At 38.3% G+C, this 19,710-nt stretch overlaps 2 protein-coding genes across 2 annotated transcripts in view; both read left to right on the top strand.

Moving 5' to 3' along the window:
- The window catches only part of znf507 (zinc finger protein 507), a 59,632-nt gene extending 44,496 nt beyond the window's left edge, over positions 1 to 15,136 (top strand). Inside the window, exons 5-7 of the mRNA XM_078544396.1 lie at positions 5,143 to 5,247; positions 8,919 to 9,053; positions 10,939 to 15,136. Coding sequence (XP_078400522.1) covers positions 5,143 to 5,247; positions 8,919 to 9,053; positions 10,939 to 11,329 — 631 coding nt within the window. The 3' untranslated portion in view covers positions 11,330 to 15,136. The remainder of the gene's footprint in view (positions 1 to 5,142; positions 5,248 to 8,918; positions 9,054 to 10,938) is intronic.
- A 1,977-nt stretch (positions 15,137 to 17,113) lies between these two features.
- Positions 17,114 to 19,710, top strand: part of LOC144682082 (dipeptidase 1-like) — a 39,454-nt gene continuing 36,857 nt past the window's right edge. Inside the window, exon 1 of the mRNA XM_078544398.1 lies at positions 17,114 to 17,306. Within this exon, the coding sequence (XP_078400524.1) occupies positions 17,179 to 17,306 (128 nt within the window). The 5' untranslated portion in view covers positions 17,114 to 17,178. The remainder of the gene's footprint in view (positions 17,307 to 19,710) is intronic.

The following is a 19,710-nucleotide window of genomic DNA, read 5'->3' on the forward strand; positions in this document are numbered from 1 at the left end:
TGATAAAGGCAAGTGTCCCATAAGCCTTTTTCACCACCCCACTAACATGCTCTTCTGCCTTCAGAGATCTATGGACGCACACACCAAGGCCCTTTTGTTCCTCAGAACTTCCTGGTGCCATGCCGTTCATGGAATACTTCCTTGTCAAATTACTCCTTCCAAAGTGTATCACCTCACACTTTTCAGGGTTAAATTCCATCTGCCACTTATCTGCCCATTTGACCATCCCGCCTATATCTTCTGTATATCCTCTGTTTATTTCTTAATTCTTTAACTCCTTGGTTAAGATGATCCCATTTGCGGTACTGTTCATCAAGGCCACAGATATCCTGTTGCCCTCTGCGCTGTTATCAGTTTCCACTTTCAACAACTTTTTGGACAAAGGCTTTTAAAGCCTAAACATACATACACTAACAGGCCATGCAGTGTGATGCTCTGCTCCAGCAAAATCTGGCCCATTATAATTTTTAATGCTTTACTTTGAAGCTTGAACCATTCAATAAGTGATATGTATGTATACATTTTTTCTTTTACAGTAGAGAGTATATTAAAACATCATCTTGATTTGCTGACTAAGCCAATGATGTTTGAGGCTCTAAAGTTTTTCATATTTCGTGCAAAAAGACAAACTGTAAAGTTGTAGTATTATACGAATGGAATTGATCTAATCATCTACTAACCTTAAATCTCTTTATAAAAGAATTAAAAACAAGTTAGTATATGGCTGATAGAAAGTGTCTCCAATGAAAATATATTTTTCTTTTCTACCTTTTTTTTCCCACCGACCACTAGCTCCATTAGTACGTTTGGGTTAAAATCTGCTATGAAGCATATCCATGGAAAGATGCAGCACATATGTACAAGTGCCACATGGCTGCATTAAATGTTAGACCTCATGCAGACATTAAATCCAAAAGCACTATTTTATACCAATTCAGTTGCTTCGGTGTATTGCCATAATCATGTAGTTCATGTGTTTTAGAGGTATAACTTAGTTGTAGCAATGTAACTTTTAAGTTGGAGATTAAAGTGTTAAATGTAAGATAAATGGAAACATTTGTTTAAGAAACTGGTATGCATCTAATGTGTATGCAAATCAAACAAACTGGTTTGATTACATTTGAAAGGTAACTTGTGTTTATCTTACAAGGTCAGAGGTAGAGTGTAAAACTTGGACAATCAATGAACCATCTCTGGGCTTGTAATGGAGAAGGTCTCAATAAAAGATTTATGTAGTTCCCAGGTGAAAAGAAGCTAGAGGCAGTTGTACACTAAGGGATTTCCTTGATAGAATTATTCATGTGGGTTACAGAATCAAATATTTGTGTTGAAGGTAAAAATAATTAGTTTGCAATTGTTTGAACCATCCCAAAGCATGCCATGTTGTCATGGAGTTAGGGTGTGGGAATTAGAAGGTTCTTTTGTTTAATTATCTGGATTTTTTTTAACAGAAGGTAGTTACAGTTTTGGTCTGGCATAGGCTGCAGCTCGCGAGTCAGAGAGCAAAAGGAGATAAATGTTAGTCAGATCTGCACCTTAAGCAGAGAAAATATTAGCTTTGTCATTCACCATGTAGAACATGGGTGGGGCTCAAGCTCAGTTTGGAATTCGTGAGGGGGAAAGACTGTGGAAGATTTACTTAGTTTGAAGCTAGAGGAGGAAATCTGCAGTGGTCCTCACAGAGCCTTCTGGCAGAAAGCAATCAGCAGAGATAGTTTGGAAGGCTGCGAAAAGGCAGTTGGACATCTGTTGGCAGCCAGGACGAGGAGCTGAGAAGTCCATAATTGTGAGGTCTTTAAGTAAAAGTTAGGGGGTCACTTAGCCAAAAGCTTATGAAAGGATCCCATAAATCTTGTACCTTGGAGAAAGCTGGAATACTGAGGAGAGTTAAAGTGAATTTGGAGGACTGTGGCATACAGTACAAAAGCAACAGAGTTATGGTGAACCTTTATAAAACAATAGCTCGGCCTTAACTGGAGCATTGTGTCAAATTCTGGGCACCACAGTTTAGGAAGGATGTGAAGGCATTGGAGAGGTGCATAAAGATTTACAAGAATCATTCTGTGGATTGTAGAGTAATGGGTTAATGATGATATTGATGTTGTAAGCATGACATCAAGAGTCAGATGGCCAAGAGGCTCCAAGAGAGCAAGATGCAGAATAGACTGTGTCCTTGGAACCATGTACTTAATTAAAGTCTTGGAAGTAGTGTAAATAAACAGTTTCTAAAAAAGTCACTCATAGCCTAAGTTGAGCCTCGTCAAAACATGGTGGCAGCACTGAAGGCCATGGTTTAAGAAACGGAGGCCACAGATTGGTAACCCATGGGTGAAGACATTTAAACAGATTGACTTCGCAACGACGTAGCACAAGACCAAAAAGTACCTCGGTGAGGGGACAGTGAGACACTCAAGATATCGACAGCTACTGAACATCCACTACCCTTTCCAACACATCGAGGGTCCACAGCAAGGACAACAATGGGAGTTCTGGAAGAGATAGTTTGAAAGGTACTGAACAACTTTGGGTTTACAAGGAAAAGCACAGTTACACCAGGTCTGTACCCTTTTATATGCAATTAGCTGCTGATGTCCTGGTGCAACAAGGTGTCGAGGAGACCTCGGCATTATACTAAGAGGTTATGGGGGCCTTCAATAAGTACTTCAGCTCTAAGAATCTAGTCATTATAGCAAGATTCAACCAGAGGAGCCAAAGGCCAGGTGAATCCATTGATTCCTTTATTAACAATTTAAATTGATTGGTTAGTACTTGCGGTTGCGGAGCCTTAAAACACACATTGATTCAAGACTGCAAGCTTGTCGACATGATGTCAGATTTGTTGCAGTCCAAAGAGAATTTGATCTTGGAAAAGGCTGAACAGAAGGGAGGCAGGCAGAGTTGCGATTGCAAAATCGTGATGTAATTCAGGGAGACATTGAGACTCGGGATGGGCCACTCCAGTATGTAGACCCAAAGTTGGGAGCCCTGCCCACCAAAAAGTTGCCAAAACCACCATAGCGGCGGTGAGAACCCTTCCACTTAGGTTAAAATGCTCCAGATGCTGTATCAACAGATAACACCACCATGAAGACTGCCCAGCAAGGGGAGCCAGATGCTTTCTCTGTATCAAGTTCAGGCATTTTAAACAGTTTTGCAGTTCTAAAACACAATTCAAGGGAAGAAAGCTGGAACATGTTCCCAACCATTTTGAGGACCAGGTAACAGGAGCTGCACCTTTCCAACCTGATGATTTCCTAGGAGAAATCAAGGGAGCCGTTAACAGTTCTTGTCTATAGAGTTGGAAGTCCAAGGATACAGAACAGAATTTAGACTTGGCACCGGGGCAGAAGCCTGTCTTATCGGACAAATTGGACTGGCTTCAGAACTGACTTAAGGAGATATAAATCCAACCATCTGACTTAAAGCTACAAGGGTCTGGAGGCACAGATCTCAAAGCGAAGGGTCAATTCACTACAACCCTTAGACATAAGGTAAACAAATTAATGAAACCCTTCACACCTTTTAGAACCAGCAAATTTCTCTGCTCAGCAGGTCGGGATGTTTAAGACTTAACTCATTGACCTTCTGTAAATGACTATCAATAGAGGACAGTGAAGCAATGATGAATTTCCAAAGTTGGTTAGAGGACTGGTCAACTACGGCAGCAGTTGAAATCCACTGATTATGCAGTATGTAGCTCTTTGTTGTAGAAACACCATCAGTTGGCCCATAGGAGAAGATTGCAGATCTCTCACTACTTTTCACAGACAGGCTAGAAGGCGTGGAAATAGAAGGCACTGAAAAAGACGGTGACTGTCCGCTAGAGGAGCTTCTAGATCTTGGTTGGCTCCTTCCTGTCAGAGTTCAAGGTCAACAAGGCAGGCGGCATCTGTGGAGTGAAAAGATGAGTTAATGTTTTGGGATCCCTTGTCAAAATTCCTTTGGTGGAGGCATACAGAGATGAAGGCCTTGCTCAGGACTGATCACTCAGAATCAGCAAACAAGGGACTGGAGAGGATCCTGAAAATAAGGAAATGGGTAAGAAAGGAGAGGTAGGTTAGAAGAAAGTGAAGCAGGATGAGGAGGCAGGTTAGTGCCCAATTATTGAAGCCTGAAGTAATTGCGACCTGATGGAAAGAAGAAAAGTTGTTAAAAGAGCTGGATAAAATGACAGATGATATGGAACTGAGGACCAGGACAGCTCTGAAATAGTGGGTTTTTGATTATGGGTGTATGTGAAAAAGGCAGGGTAAAATTTGAACTGGAATCTAAATTCTAAGTCAGAGCTGAAGACAGGTGCTGAAAAAGGATGTGGCTATGAAAGTGGATCTGAGCAAATATAATATGAGAAACAAGACAGTAAAGAGGTGGTAGTGAAGGTGAACCAGATAAAAGAAACAAATCACGCCAAGGAGAGAAATAAATTTTCGGGTAGCTATTCCTAGAGGGAGGTGGCAGTGGGTTAAACAACATAAACAGAAAGCAAAAAAAAAATTGCAGATATTGGAAATCTGAAACAAAAGCATAAAATCCTGAAAGGCTGAGCCGATCAGGTAGCATCTGTGGAGAAAACAGACGAGTTAACATTTCAGGTTGAAATCTTTGTCAAAACCTATTATATGTTATTGTTTATGATTTTGGCACCTTAAGCGCAGTTAATTCAAATGTCTAGAAACCTAGGAGGAGGTTTGCTCGCTTTGCTGTGAAATTATAACCAAATGTATAAAGAACACTTTACAACTTCATTACAAACGAAGACAATCTTTTCCGCCATCTTTGAGTTCCTACCTGATTCAGTACGTTTTTAAACATTTGTTTTTTGAGAATCCTGTATGCAGTATCCTCCCAAATTTGTAAAGAACCAATGGTCCCAGTTATTTTGTTAAATTCTGTTCCTTTTCTTTGTAAAACGGTGAACATTTCTTTCTCTTAGCCCTGGCACCTTTTACCTTGATCAACTCAAAATTAATCCCTCCCAATATTTTGTTACAGAAATAATCTGTTAGCACTCTTAAGCAAAGTGGTGAGGAGTTTTAGTGAAGCTCAGTTCTCTAGTTTATGAAAGTGAAGGTCAGCACTATATTACAGTAAAACAAACATTTAAAGAAACATACTCATGTTCAGTCCCTAATTGATTTACAGGTGCAGTAGCTGTGACTTTGCTACAACAAACTTGAACAGCTTAAAGTGTCATATGAGGCGCCATCCACAGGAACAGCAGGTTGTTCAGTTGCTGGAGCAGTACAAGTAAGTGTTGCGAAAACCTATTTCATGACTTATATGTTTTAGAATAAAACTTTAGGAATTAAATTTTTAACTGTATAAAATGGGGGCATCTGGTTGAGAAACTAGTAAAAATAACTCTGATGTAAATGTAACTAAACAAGCCTGTTTTTTACACTTAAGGTAGCCTGTGTTTGCCTTGCAAGGTCAGAGTTGATAGTAAAAAAAAAATGAACAATGAATGATCCAGCTCTAAGCTTGTAATGAAGCAGAGAGTCTGGAGAGAGGGAAATTACATCCATTAGCAAAAAAATTATTCATATGGGTTGCAGAATCAGAGAGTTGTGTTGAAGGTAAATTATAACTTGCATTTCTGTTTCAATCATCCCAAAGCATGTTACATTGCTCTAGAGATAATGATTCAAAGTGAAGCCTTGGTTAGAAGGTTCTTTTGTTTAATTCATCTGTGTGTGTTTGCTGATAGAAACAGGCAATTCAGTGTAGATTTTGAGGGGGAAAAAAAGCTGGAAGGTTTGTTCCAGTTTGCAGCCTGTGGAAGATATCTACCCTGGTCCTCAAGGAGCCTTCTGAGTAGGCAGTCAGCTTGAATAGTTACCTTGAAAAGAAGCTGAGGGATGGGACTAGGGGAAAAAAATAGTCCTTGTATGTCCAAAGCCAGGACAAGCAGCTGAAGGGTCCACAATTGTGAGGTCTTTAAAGAAAATTGGAGGAACGCTAAGCCAAAAGCTAATGAAAGAATCCCCATGTAAATTGTACCTCCGGGAATAGCTAGAATACTAAGGAGAATTAAAAGTAAATTCCTGAGGGCTGTGGCCTACCTTTTGGGTTGGTCCCAGGAAAAATGAATAAACCTTCAAGATTTCATAAGATAAGGGAACTGCTGCAGGGAGTAAGAAGTAGAACTGAGTTCAGAGCATAGGCCTTTATAAAAATAGTATTAAGTAAATAGTGCTTACTTTATTTAATTCTTTTTGATATACAGTGAAGTTTGTTTTTGTTTAAAAAGGTGAAATTTTGTGGCGTAGTTCTATTAGTTAATTGCTAGGCGTTCAGATTTCCTCTTTAAACATTAACAGTCCCTAACAGGATCATAACGTAGGTAAATTCTAAAACAGTTAAGGAGTTGCAGGTAAATAAATAATTGTAATATTCTTTATGATTGAAAGTTGGATGTAAATATGAAGTCCGTCAAAACTGCAAGACTAAATTGAAGATAAATCAGTGTGTAGCTTGCATGCATTCAGTCAGTTAGCCCAGTTACCATACTGTAGGCTGTTCAATTATTGAATTTCAAGGAGCTGCCCTATTGAACTATGAGGGAGTGGGGAGGGGGTCAAGATTATCCAATCTTAGTATTTGTTGCCACTAACTTTTCTTTAAGTCTGTCCAGACTTGATGGAATCCCAGCCAAATCTACTGCTTGTTATTTAAGAATGCTCATTTATGATGCTAGTCTACCAATACTCACACTTGCTTTTGAACTGTCATACAATGAATCAAAGGTTCAGCAAACGGTACTGCTGGTTAAGTGGAGATATGTAAAATACTATGAGGCATTTTCCTATATTCCCCCTCATCTGGAGATAAATTCAGTTTGAAACACTTAATTCTTGCCTTAATTATTTACCATTAAACCACGGGCAGAGTTTTCACCCCCATATCGGGGCAAGAATAAAGGCGGATGGGTACATAAGTTCATGCCACCAGCTGCAATCCCAGTTTGCTGGCACCACCCTGGGCCATTTTCCAGGAGATGGGATCTGGGAGGGGGGCAGCCAATTCAGGTAAGTTAATGGCCCCATAAGCCCCCCCATGGTGTCGGGAATAAGCCAGCTGCATGAAGGCAGGTTCTTGGAGGCAGACCAGAAGGAGTTGGGGGTGGTGAGGTGGTGGTCAGCTCTCCAGGCAGGCCTTGAGCCTCTCCCAACTAATTTGGCCACAGGCCACCCTGTGGAGAGATTTTCCCTCCACAATGCTGGCCCGTGGAGGCATGCCTTTAGAGAATGTATGCTTTTATGTGCAGATGCCACAATCTGGTGCAACTGAATAGTTTGAGAGTTCAATTTTGGGTGAAGTTCCTAGTAGAAGTAATAAGCAGTGGCAGATGACTAGAAAAAATGTATATGTTTGTGTGTTTATGTTACTCCTTTAAAAATCAGTTACTCTGGCCCCTAAATGCTAATAGAAATTGTTGCAATATATTTACCAGATTTACCAAATTTAAGCAAAAAACTTCAGAATATATTTAAATATGGTAACCAGAGAGAAACTTTAAAAGCTTTTATCATTTCATACCTATTTGATTGCATCGTGTAATATAAAAGCAAAATACTGCGGATGCTGGAAATCTGGAATTAAAAACAGAAAATGCTGGTTAACACCATTGACCACTGTTTCAGGCCACTTCATGCTCTTGTCTGGGCCTGGAAAAATTTATCAATTTTGCCTCCAATTTCCACCCCTCTCCCACATTCACATGGCCCATCTCCGATACTCCCCTTCCCTTCCTTGACCTCTCTGCCTCCATTTTTGGTAATAGACTGTCCACCAATATTCATTACAAGCCCACTGACTCCCATATCTACCTTGATGACAGCTCCTCACACCCTGCTTCCTGTAAGGACTCCTACTCATTCTCTCAGTTCCTTCGCCTCTGATGATGCCACCTTCCAAAACGGTGCTTCTGACATGTCTTCCTTTTCACTTAACTGAGGCTCCTCCTCCACTGTGATTGACAGCAGCCTCAACCGTGTCCAACCCATCTCCTGCGTCTCTGCCCTCACCCCTTCCCCTCCCTCCCAGAACCATGATAGGGATCCCCTTGTCCTCATTTTTCAGCCCACCAGCCTCCGTATTCAAAGGATCATCCTCCGCCAACTCCAGCATGATGCCACCACCAAATGCATCTTCCCCTCACCCCCCGCCCCCTTTTTAAATCCAATATTTATTGTTGTTTTCTTTATTTGTTCATTTTTTTATCCTTTCTCCCCCCCCCCCCCGACAGGGCCATTTATCCCTTGTTTCTATGTTGTGCTTTCACAGACCGCTGACCTTGTTCTGCCATTAACACCCTCTGCTATCTTACCTTTATGCCACTATGAGCACCTACATTACTCTTTACCATTACCATTAATACTCACTTTGTCTTGTGTCCATGACATCTTTGTCAATCTCTCCTTAGCTGTCATTTGTCCCTGATCTTCTATCTTGCTCCACCCCTCTTAAACAGTATAAAATCCATCACATTTCAACTTTAGCTCTGAAAAAGAGTCATATGGATTCGAAACATTAACTGTTTTTCTCTCCACAGATGCTGCCAGACCTGCTGAGTTTTACCAGCATTTTCTGTTTTGATTACATCATGTTATGTTTTGGGAGTTCAGAGTAATCCTTAATGGATGGATCAGCAATTTAAAAATCTGAGCTGCATGATCTTTGAGAGATCTATTTTTCACTAGATTGGCTGAGCATCATGTCTAAAAATATGAAACTTAGCCAGCAGCAATACATTCATTTGAATTTTAATCAAGATTGCAATTCAGATTTGTGACCCTCTTTTTAAGGGTCTATTTCTATAACTATGAGACCATCTGGTTACATGGGGCTTTACTAATGTATTTACCTGGATGAAAACTAAAATATAGATCAATTTATCTGGTTCTGTTTCTTAATAGGTGTTCTCTGTGTGGTTATGTATGTAGCCATCCTCCATCTTTGAAGTCCCATATGTGGAAACATGCAAGTGATCAAAATTATAATTACGAACAGGTGAATAAGGCCATAAATGAAGCCATTTCACAAAGCAGCAGGTGAGGATAAATGCATTTGATAGTGAAAGCTTTTAATAGTGCCTTTGTTGTGTGCATTTGAGTCAACTGTAAGTTGCTGAACACCTTCAGATTTTGTGTTTGGACAAAGCGCTGTTTGATCAACTATAATGTGAATAATTTTTAATGCTAGGTTACACTGTTTCCACAGGTAGGAATTTATATTCATGGCCGTGTAGAAGAGAAGAGGGTTGCTTGGCATGGGGATGTTCTTCTCTTTGAGAGGGGGAGGAGATGATCGGCCTTCCTAAGGCTTGATTTTTGATCCACAAGAGAGAGATGAGAATGTAGACTCCTAGCTCACAGGCATTCAAGTTCTATTCATTCTCATGGGGAGAGGAGGAGAAAATAAGGGGATTAGTAGGTGAGAGGAAGCTTTCTTCACTGGCTACATGATTTTGTAGATCTGAGGAGAGATTTTTGATGGCCTTCGTAGAAGAGTTACAGTACAGAAGGAGACCAATCAGCCCACCCTCATGCCAGCTCCCCTGAAGAGCAATTTGGCTTGTCCCACTCACCTGCCCTTTCCCTGTAGTCCTGCAATTTTTTTCCCCTTCAGGATCCTGTCCAATTCCTTTTTAAAGTCACGATTAAATCTGCCTCCATTGCCGTTTCAGGCATTCCATATCATAACCACTCAGTGCGCAGAAAGGTTTTACTTCATGTCACCTTTGATTCTTTTACCATCACTTCAATTCTGTGTCCTCTGGTTCTTGACCCTTCTGCCAATGGGGACATTTTTCTCGATCCACTTTTTCTAGACCACATATGATTTTGAACACCCCTATCAAATCTCTTCCAAACATTCTTTGCTGTCATGGAGAATGACGTCAACTTCTCTAATCTAGCCACATACTGAAGTCTCTTATCCCCGGAACCATTCTCATACATCTTTTCTGCACCATCTCTATGGCCTTCACATCCTTCCTAAAGTGCAGTGCCCACAATTGGACACAATACTCCTGTTGAGGCTGAAACAATGTTTTATAAAGGTTCGTTATAACTTCCTTGCTTTTGTACTCTGTACCTCTATTTAAAAACCCCAAGATCTTGTATACCTTTTTAACCACTGTCTCAGCCTACCCCGCCATCTTCAGCGATTTTTGCACATATACCCCAGGTCAATCTGGTGCTGCACCCCCTTTAGAATTGTACCCTTTAGTTTATATTGCCACTCCTTGTTCTTCCTTCCAAGATCCCAACTCCCATTTTCTACACAAAGGGGAAGAAGTTTGTTGCTGTGGATTGTCTTGAGTTTTGTATTAGGTAATTATTTTCTGCCAGCTGAGGTTGGGGCCAAGTACACAATTTTTGGTGAACTGTTCATTCCAGCAGGGCACATAATTGATGGTGTTCAGGGTCCCAAATGTCATCATACCAGGCCTCTTCACTGTATCCATTGACAGTTGATGTAGCATCAATGGGACAGCAGTGAGTGGTTTGTTTGGTCCTAAGAGGAGATAGATGTTATGAAATTAAAATTTTGAGGGTAGACATGCACTGGGAAGCTCGACCGTAGGTGGTTTAATCTTGTGCTGACGCCAGGGCCCCAACAGGAACTGGAGGCCTGATGAAACAGTGGCTAACCAGTGTTGCACCAATTCATAACAGAGGGGAGGAAAACCACGTCCCAAGTGGCTAAAGCTACTATTACATTGTCACAGACTCACATTATTAAGAAAACCATATTTAAAATTCGAAAAGACAAAAGTGTCACCAGGTGTGGGTCAATTAACATGGAACAAACTGAAACACTTTCAAATGGGAAGATGACAGGAAGTACTATATATAGAGAAAGATAAATGGATATTTTTGGGGGGAAACTTACTGTGGATGTATTTTATATCTAATCTCTAACTTGCTTTAGGTCTCAAGAACCCCAGAGAAAACCTTCAGCTGAGGATGTTGAAGAAATATCACCATCACCACCATCAATTCACCCTCTTTCTATGAATTCTGATAAGCTTGTGTCAACTCCAGAGGTGATTGACCTCATTACTGATGAAACCAAAAGCCCTGAAAAGTGCCAGAAGTTGAATTCAGAAATAAATGTCTCTGATACACCAGGAAAAAGTGGAAGTCAGACTCGTGCTGGCATGGAGTACTGTGTCCTACTGTTCTGTTGCTGTATCTGTGGATTTGAATCCACCAGTAAAGAGCTGCTGATGGATCACATGAAGGAGCATGAGGGTGAGATCATTAACATCATCCTCAACAAGGACCATTGCTCCCAGCCTGAACAGAGCAGTTCTGATTAAATAAACCTGGAGAAACTATATTTACAGTACATATTGCCTCTTTGTGGATTAAGTCATGGGATAAGCTTGTACTAGTATGAACAAGAAGTGAATGTCAACATTTCAAAAAGTGATTTTTGTTCTTTTTAAATGTTGTAAACATTACTGTTCTCACCCTCGTAGGAAATTACAAGCAATATCTTTCATATAAATAACCTAGATGCAAGCAAGGTGTTCAAAGATCATTTTGATATTTCAATTTCTCTTACACTGCTCTACACCATGTCCTAAATACTGGTGTTTTAGGTACAGATGGTATTTCTGTATTTATTAAACTTTTTTTTAATATTTATGCATGTAGTTACAAACTGTTACATGGCAGTGAAGTTATTGCATTCACAATGCACTTTGCTCATGGTGCTATTTTATAATCATATCACTGAACAAATCTCTTTTCAGGACAACATATGTGAAGGAGTTGTTGAGTGTAAGCTTTGTCCTTGTTAAGTAGTGGTATAAATTTGGGCTTTGAACAAAGGTTCTGTTCAAAGCTTTAATTCATACCATAATTTTCTGCAGAACTAGTCTTGTTCAAGTCTACACAGATTTTCCTCTAGTTAGGAATGACAGCAGGCTGACTTGAAATACAATAGCATCTGATACGTGCTTTGCGATTTCACTGCAAATAGAAAGGAATAAAGCCTTGTCTGAGTAGCTTGTCCCACGTTAACACTTTTTTATACATCTTTAAAAGGTTGTCATGTTTTAATCTGTTTTTTTTGTGTTCCATGAATACCCAATTTTATTACAGACAGATTACCTTTGAATTTCCATACAATACTGTTGAGTTGTTTCAAAGGATCAGAAAATTGACTTTGTTCCAGACATAGTGCTCACTGACATTTTAAAACTTTTTCTTTGGAGGAGTGGATAATTGCTAACTTATTTTACCCTTTAGTTCAGATCACCATTTAAGGTTTGCAAATATTCACAAGAGCTGTGATATTTCAGACTGAAATATCTAGGCTTTGAGATCTATACTTAAGAGATTATACAAACTCTATATGTTAATAGTAGTATCGCAGGTAAAAATTATTCAAAGTCATTTTTAATGGGCTAAGAGTTATAGAACCAATAACTCCTCAGGTTTGTCCTGGGCTTTTGTTGGTCGAGACAGCTACTTACATAAAAATAAATATTAGCAGTTTGAGTCATTGAAACGGTTATAATTCTTGATTTTACTGCTTAAAATTATGATTTCCCTCGTTTTGTAAGAAATAATGCACTGAATCATATGAGCTGAACAAGCAGTATAAGGTACCTTGCTAAAATACAAGTTAAAACTAAAATAGTCCATTTGAGAGTGGAGGAAATCCACTTAAAATTTGACAGTGTAATTGAAGATACAAATTAAAGATTATAAATTTATGCTGAATTTACTTTTAACAAACACAAGCAAACGTTGATGTGAATAAAATTTAAAAGATATAACAATATTTTTACAATGAGTTAAATATTTTGCTTTAATGCAGATATTGTGACTAAATGATAGTTAAGAGACTTGCGATTTTACCTTTGAATTGACTATTCATTTTTGAACTAATGGTTCAATTTTTAGAACTCTGTGAAATTTTAACTGTTTAGTATGAGCAATAAACTGGCCTTATAAACAGCAATTAAATCAGTCAAAATCTATTTAAGCTTCAAATATTTATGAAGGAACATTTTGCTGTTTGCACCCAGTAATGCCTAAAGTATGTCCTTTGAGAAATACGAAGACAGCACTACCTTCAGGCAAATAATTGGCTAAGCTGGTATTTGGGATGTGAGAAAAGCCAGAAGAAAAGTGTGTTGTTTTCATCATGAACCTTACCACAAACAAGTAAGGGAACAATGCATTTCAGTAAGAATTATTATGTTGCTAAGTTTGTCAATTGGTAAAAAGAGGCTTGCCAAACACTTTCCCATCAATTTGGTGTTTGTTTTAAACTATGAAGATTGTGTTTGAATGAGGATATCTTTGCCTTTGTTACTTGGAAGGAAATGCAAAGGTTATTGTGTTGAACTTTGCCTGACTTTTCACATTTTCAAACCACTGAAGTTCAGCTAACTGGCCTATAGTTGCTGGGTTTATCCTTACATCCTTTTCTTAATATTCTAAAATTAAGCAGTGTTTGGAAGAACTTTGAAGCCTTAATGGACTGACAGTAAGATGGTGGGGAAACAATAACACCCAACTGCTGATATCTGACAATTTGCAATGCCCTATTTGTACTGCACACAAGGTGAATGGATCTGAAAAATATTTGGTTTTGTCCCAGTTATACTTATTATTTATACAGTACATTCGTACATTATTTAGGCCACCTATGATTAAAAGTCTGATATAATCTGGTTTGCAAAGTGTCCAGTGTTATATGGCTACTTGCAAACCAGATAGAACTCATTGGTTGTTGCAACCTATTGATGCACAGGGCTACATCCTATTGATGTGAATATTTTAGAGTTCAACTTAATATACGCAGAGTTCTTGACACACTGTAGAACATCTGTGCTTACATTGGTAAAATCTCAAAATCTTACATAAATTCTACTACTGACGAGAAATCAAAGCCTGTTGTAAGCCAATATTATTTACTTATTTTACTTTCTGTGGTCAGTTAAAGTGATTGACACATAAGAAGTGGGGAGAAAAATATTAAATCAATTGTTAAAGGTAAATAAAAAATTACTTCAACAAGCTGTTGTAATAAGTTCCGTATATTTGAGAATAAATTATGCTTTCATGGCTATAGGGCTGAAAGGATAACAGTAAGGATCTATATCTAAATATTGGTGTCAGAAAGATTTTTGTTCCTCTAAGCTGGATTCAGGTTGCCTAGTAAGGACTTACAAGTACATCCTTATTACTGAACCCTGAATTATTACACGGTTGACTGAAAGATTAAGTACTATGCATCACTGGTAGAGAGAAAACTACAAACTACCTTACTTTACAAAAGTTTATTTTGGGTTATCATGCCACACACAAATGTATGGTAAGGAGAAACTTGCTTTTGCAAGATGTTATTTGATTTAACTGTCATAAGTTTTAACCTGAAGTCTTTTCTAATGCAAATGTATTTTTATTCCTGCTACTTTGTATCCCATTCATATCAGATGTTATGTTTTTGGTTTGAGTTGGTATATGCTTACATTTCCAGTCATATGCGAATCCAGAATATATGAAAGACGTTAAACAAAAGCTTCATAAGATGGCTACTGGTACCATACTTGGATATTTTGAAAGCACTTAGTTAAAATATAATATATAATTGTTAAAGATCCATGATTGTACAGCAAGGAAAGTTTAAAATTTGATATCTGAAGTGGATATGGAAGCTGTATAAGTAATGTGACATGCCATTTGATATTAAAGGATTATTTTGAATACATGAACTTTTTTTCCCAGATGTCACCAACAACACTAAAACATTTTGTTAGCCAAAGCATAGCATTCTAGAAAACTGACAAGTATCTTTTAATAATGGGACTGTGTGGGTGTGTGTGTTTAGGAATGTGTATCCAAGTTCAATTCGCACGTTAAGCTGCATGCCTTAATGCCAAAAGCTGTATGGATCTCTTACTGTAGAATTGAGCAAGCTTTCCTGTGTTAATAAAACCAGACCTGTAGTACCTCTGTAATTATTGTACTTCTTAAAACGTTGTGCAACATTAGATTAATTTATTTTACTTGTACTGTTTGTCATCTATTATGTTTTATTCAGTATACCATTTGTAATTTGGTAATAAATTTTTGTCTTATAAAACTGAAAAAGATACATCCTATATAGTATATCACCTTTTTTTTTCACCTATTGTGTTATCTCCAAATGCAGTTCTGCTTTTAGTCAGAGGAGAGTTAAGTGCTTGGTGTTTGGAGCTCTTGTGTTGTGACCATAAATTTACGTAGCAAAATGGAACAGGGCATTTGGCCCAACCAGTTCATGTTATTGTTTATCCTCCATAAGCAGTAGTCCTAATCCACTGTGCCCACTCTGTTCTTTATATCGCTTCAATCCCCTTTCCTTTAACCACCTATTCTACCCATCAGTGTTGACCTGAGGGTTGAATTTCAGCTGCAACTGTTGGAAAGCTTTATGATCATCTACAAATACATGGTTCTTGCTAATAAATTTTGCAGCTAGCATGAACAGTGGGAGATTGATAAATGTATTGGCAGAATGCATCCATGTATAAACAAAAAAAATGCATTTTCATTTTGTCAAACCACACATATACATTGAAAAATACGCAATAGAATCTAAAATTTGTAAGGGAGAAAGGAAACTTGCAATCTCTATTGCAAGCTTTGAACTAGACTTGTAAATTTTAACCTTTCCTCCAACTGAAAGCTGGCTTTAAGAAGCAAAATATTTTTGATTGCTATGCTTAATTCTAAAATGTTTTTTACTCGGTCAATGAGTGCATCACATGTAATGTTTCATTAATGTCCTAAGGTGTGAGAGGTTTTACATGTGTTACCTGACCTTGTGTGTTCTGCTCTTTCACAGCTTGATTACAGGACATATTAACTTTAGAAGGTTCACTCAACTGATTCCTGGAATGATCCCATGAGGAAAGGTTGGATGGGTTGTACCTGTATCCATTGGAGTTTAGAAGAATGAGAGGCTATCTTATTGAAACATGTAAGCCCCTGAGGGGACTTTACAGGGTGGATGCTGAATGGATGTTTCCCCTTGTAGGAGACCCCAGAACTAGGAGACAGTTTAAAAATAAGGGGCCTCCCATTTAAGACAGAGATGAAGAGAATTTTTTTCTGAGGGTCATGTGTCTATGGAACTCTTCCCCAGAGGCCGTGCATGCAGAGTCATTGAATATTTTTAAGGCTGAATTAGATAGATTCTTGATTGACAAGGAAGTCAAAGGGTATAGGGGTAGGAAGGAGAGTGGTGTTGAGCCCACAACCAAATAAGCCATGATTTTGTTGAATGGTGGAAAGGACCGAGGGGCTGAGTCATAGGTTACTGGAACAGGAAGCAGTTGGCAAATATAAAATCAGGGTAAAAATCAATGACTATGACAGAATGGCTTAAGCTTGGGTCTTGAAACCTACTTATCAGAAATTTAATACAATATTCAAATAATGTAGAAATAAATGTAAGAATGTATTGCAAATATACATTAAAACTCAAAAGCACTTATTTAATAGAAAGTCTTGAGCTGTTTTCAGATGCTTTAAATTCTTGTTTCTTCATCCATCTTATTGTTCAGCTCACACCTAAGTAAGCCACATATCAGATAGCCATGAAAAGCCTTTGGCAAAATTTAGGTGAAATCCTTTTGAATTTTTAAATCGAAGTAATATATCCCCACAAAGGACAAGAAGTGCATTCTGAAAGCTGGTGAAGTGTCTTAAAAACAAAGCTATTTACAGTATTATAAGTACTTGGATGTGCACTTGTGATGCCATGGCATACAAGGCTATGGGCCTAGTGCTGGAAAATGGGATTAGAATACTTAAGTGCTTGTTTGACTGGCGTAGACTTGATGGGCTGAAGGGCCTTTTTCTGTGCTGTGGACCTCTGACTCGAGGGGCAGAAATCGGCTGAAAATTATGCCTCTAATTCTAGGTCAAAAGTAATGCTTTTAATGCAGGCTTGTGTTACATCCCATCTGCTTTTGTATACTAAACCATAATGTATATTGACAGGATATGCCATTAAAGTCATTAATCTTGTGCTGTCTAAAATCACAAGGGAACTGTTTCCTGTAACAGAAAACCATTGTTTAAAAAGTCTTGGCACATTAACAGAAAGGTCAAACAGCAAGAAGCACAGTCGTGAGAAATATTAAAAAGTTCTGTAGAAATGATACTAAAATCTCTGAATGTTTTACTGTTGCTAAGTTTAATGCAGTGTTTTGAAAAACACACAGCTATACTTTCTTTTCGTCAGAAAGCTGAGCAGCTAATGAAAAATACCTCATTGATTGATGGGTAAGTAAATTATTATATTCCTAATTGTGTCAAAATTGCATATCACGCGTTAAGGCTTTCTTCACTGATTCGGAAAAATGACAGCTTATATCTTCAAATTTGTTTATGTAAATAAGTGTGATAATATTTAGATTAACATGAGATATTAATATTAGGTTTCATGGCTTACGACAAAAAATGTTTAGACAGACTTTGTACAAACCGAAATCCATTGCCAGTTTGAGTCATGAGCATAAATTACATTACATGAGTCTGCAATGGCCACCCATACCACTACAGTCCAGGTGATGAAGACAAAAATTTACTCCATGCTCTCCTTAGGGAAGTCCGGTAAAATTCATACAGGGAAAGAGCATATATCCCATATCTATACTCTTCTAAAATGAAGCATGTTCTGACAAAAATGTAATTCCTTTTGTCTGGGTTCAATTATCATTTTGGATTCCGTATTACTGCCTTTATTATGAACACAATCAATATTAGTTTTGCATGGCTGTTTCAGCCAATTATAAGAATAAACATCCTTGTCTGACAGGCTGAGTCAACTGAATTTTGGAACCAACAAAAAGTAATTTAATCTGTTAATATTCATTGCTCAATTATTAGTGCTGTTGCATCAAATACTACCTTGAAAGCTAGCTGCACAGTGTGTTAATAATCAGCCATCAGAAGTAATTCAAAGCACTTGATAAATAAATCAAGCTTTGCCATTCAATTCCAATCATCATAGGATGATTAATGCAGCAGTTTTGCTTGATTGTGAATAGGTGGAAGGCATGGGTTGATACCTAGAATGGGAGTGCCACTGAATGTTTTGAGTACATTTAATGGGAAGCTTTCTGGCAAAGGTTTTTTTATATGTGCACTTGCCTGAAGTTGGTTAGCTAGTCAATCTGTAGCTGGCAGAGAGAGACTGGGCCATTCCAATCCTGTGGTAGCGTTTTACCATGTAAAAAAAAAAAGTATCTGTTTTTAAAAATGCTGAAATAATCAGTGTTTACAGCACAGAACAAATCATTTGGCCCAAACATGCTAGTGTTTATGCTGCACATGAGTCTTCTCCCACCCTTCTTTATCAGACTCCCATCAACACATCCTTCCGTTCCTTTCTCCCTTGTGCTTATCTAGTTTCCCTGAACCTTAAATTAAATTCCCTGAAACTTAATCTATGCAACTAACCTCAATCCTTGCAGCAGTGAGTTCCATATTCTAGCTACTCTGGGTAAAGACTTTTCTCCTGAATTCCCTGTTAGATTTATTAATGACTATTCTATATTTATGACCCTTAGTTCTGGTCTGGTCCACGAGTGGAAACAGTATCTTCCCCTATTAAACCCTTTCATAATCTTAAAGATCTCTATAAGGTTACCCCTCAGACTTTGTTTTTCCAGAGAAAAGAGTCACAGCCTGTTCAGTCTTTGCTGATAAATATAACCTCTCAATTCAGATATCATTCTAGTAAATGGCTTTTGCACCTTCCTCAACACTTCAAAAAGACCAGAACTTCAAATGTGACCTAACCAAGGTTCTATATTATTTAACATAACTTGTATTTTTCAATTCTATCCCTCTAGAAATGAACCCCAGTGCTTTGTTTTTTTTAAACTTTATCAATTTTAATAACTTTATCAAGGTGCAGTAGTACTTAGTGATTTTTGGATCTGTACCCCCAGATCTCTGTTCCTCTTGTTATTATCCTGATAGCCAGTTGGTGAGGAAAGAATCCAAAAAGATAGATTTATTCACAGAGTGAAGCATTACAGGTATATATCTCCAGATTCCACTCAACTCTTGTGTCAGTAAGGGTCTCTTTATAAGTGCTCAAGTAACCATCCAATCAATGCCCTCCACCTATATGTACAGGACTTCAATTGATATAATTAGCACCTCTACACCATATAGACACTTATTTTCTGACACATATGTGATCTCCTTATTCCTCCTACCAAAATATACTTCACTTGTATATATTGAAGTTCATTTGCTAATTACATGACCAATCCGCAAAGAAAATGTTTTTTCAGTGCAATCACTAATGATTTTGAGCAACTGTTTCAGCTCAAAACCTATTACATATCTAACTTTTCCCAGTTCTGATGAAAGATCCTAAATCTGAACCGTTGACTTTGGGCAGAATTTTTCCGTCAGCGTGCGGGGGCAGGCCCGACACACTGATGCATAAAATGACGCGCGATGACATTGGTTGTGCGTCCTGATGCACTGCGCGCCATCGCGATATTTTGGAAGGCGGGCGCACTGAGTTCCGAGGTGTGCGTACCATTAATTAACGGGCCAGTTAAGGCTCTTGACGCATCAATTGACAACGATTTTTCGCAGCCCATGTGATTTTCAGTGCATCGCATGGGCACAACAGGCAGGCGGGTAGGCCACATTTTTAAAAACG

The sequence above is a fragment of the Cetorhinus maximus genome, chromosome 6 (assembly GCF_964194155.1).
Source record: "Cetorhinus maximus chromosome 6, sCetMax3.hap1.1, whole genome shotgun sequence".
NCBI lineage: Eukaryota > Metazoa > Chordata > Chondrichthyes > Lamniformes > Cetorhinidae > Cetorhinus > Cetorhinus maximus.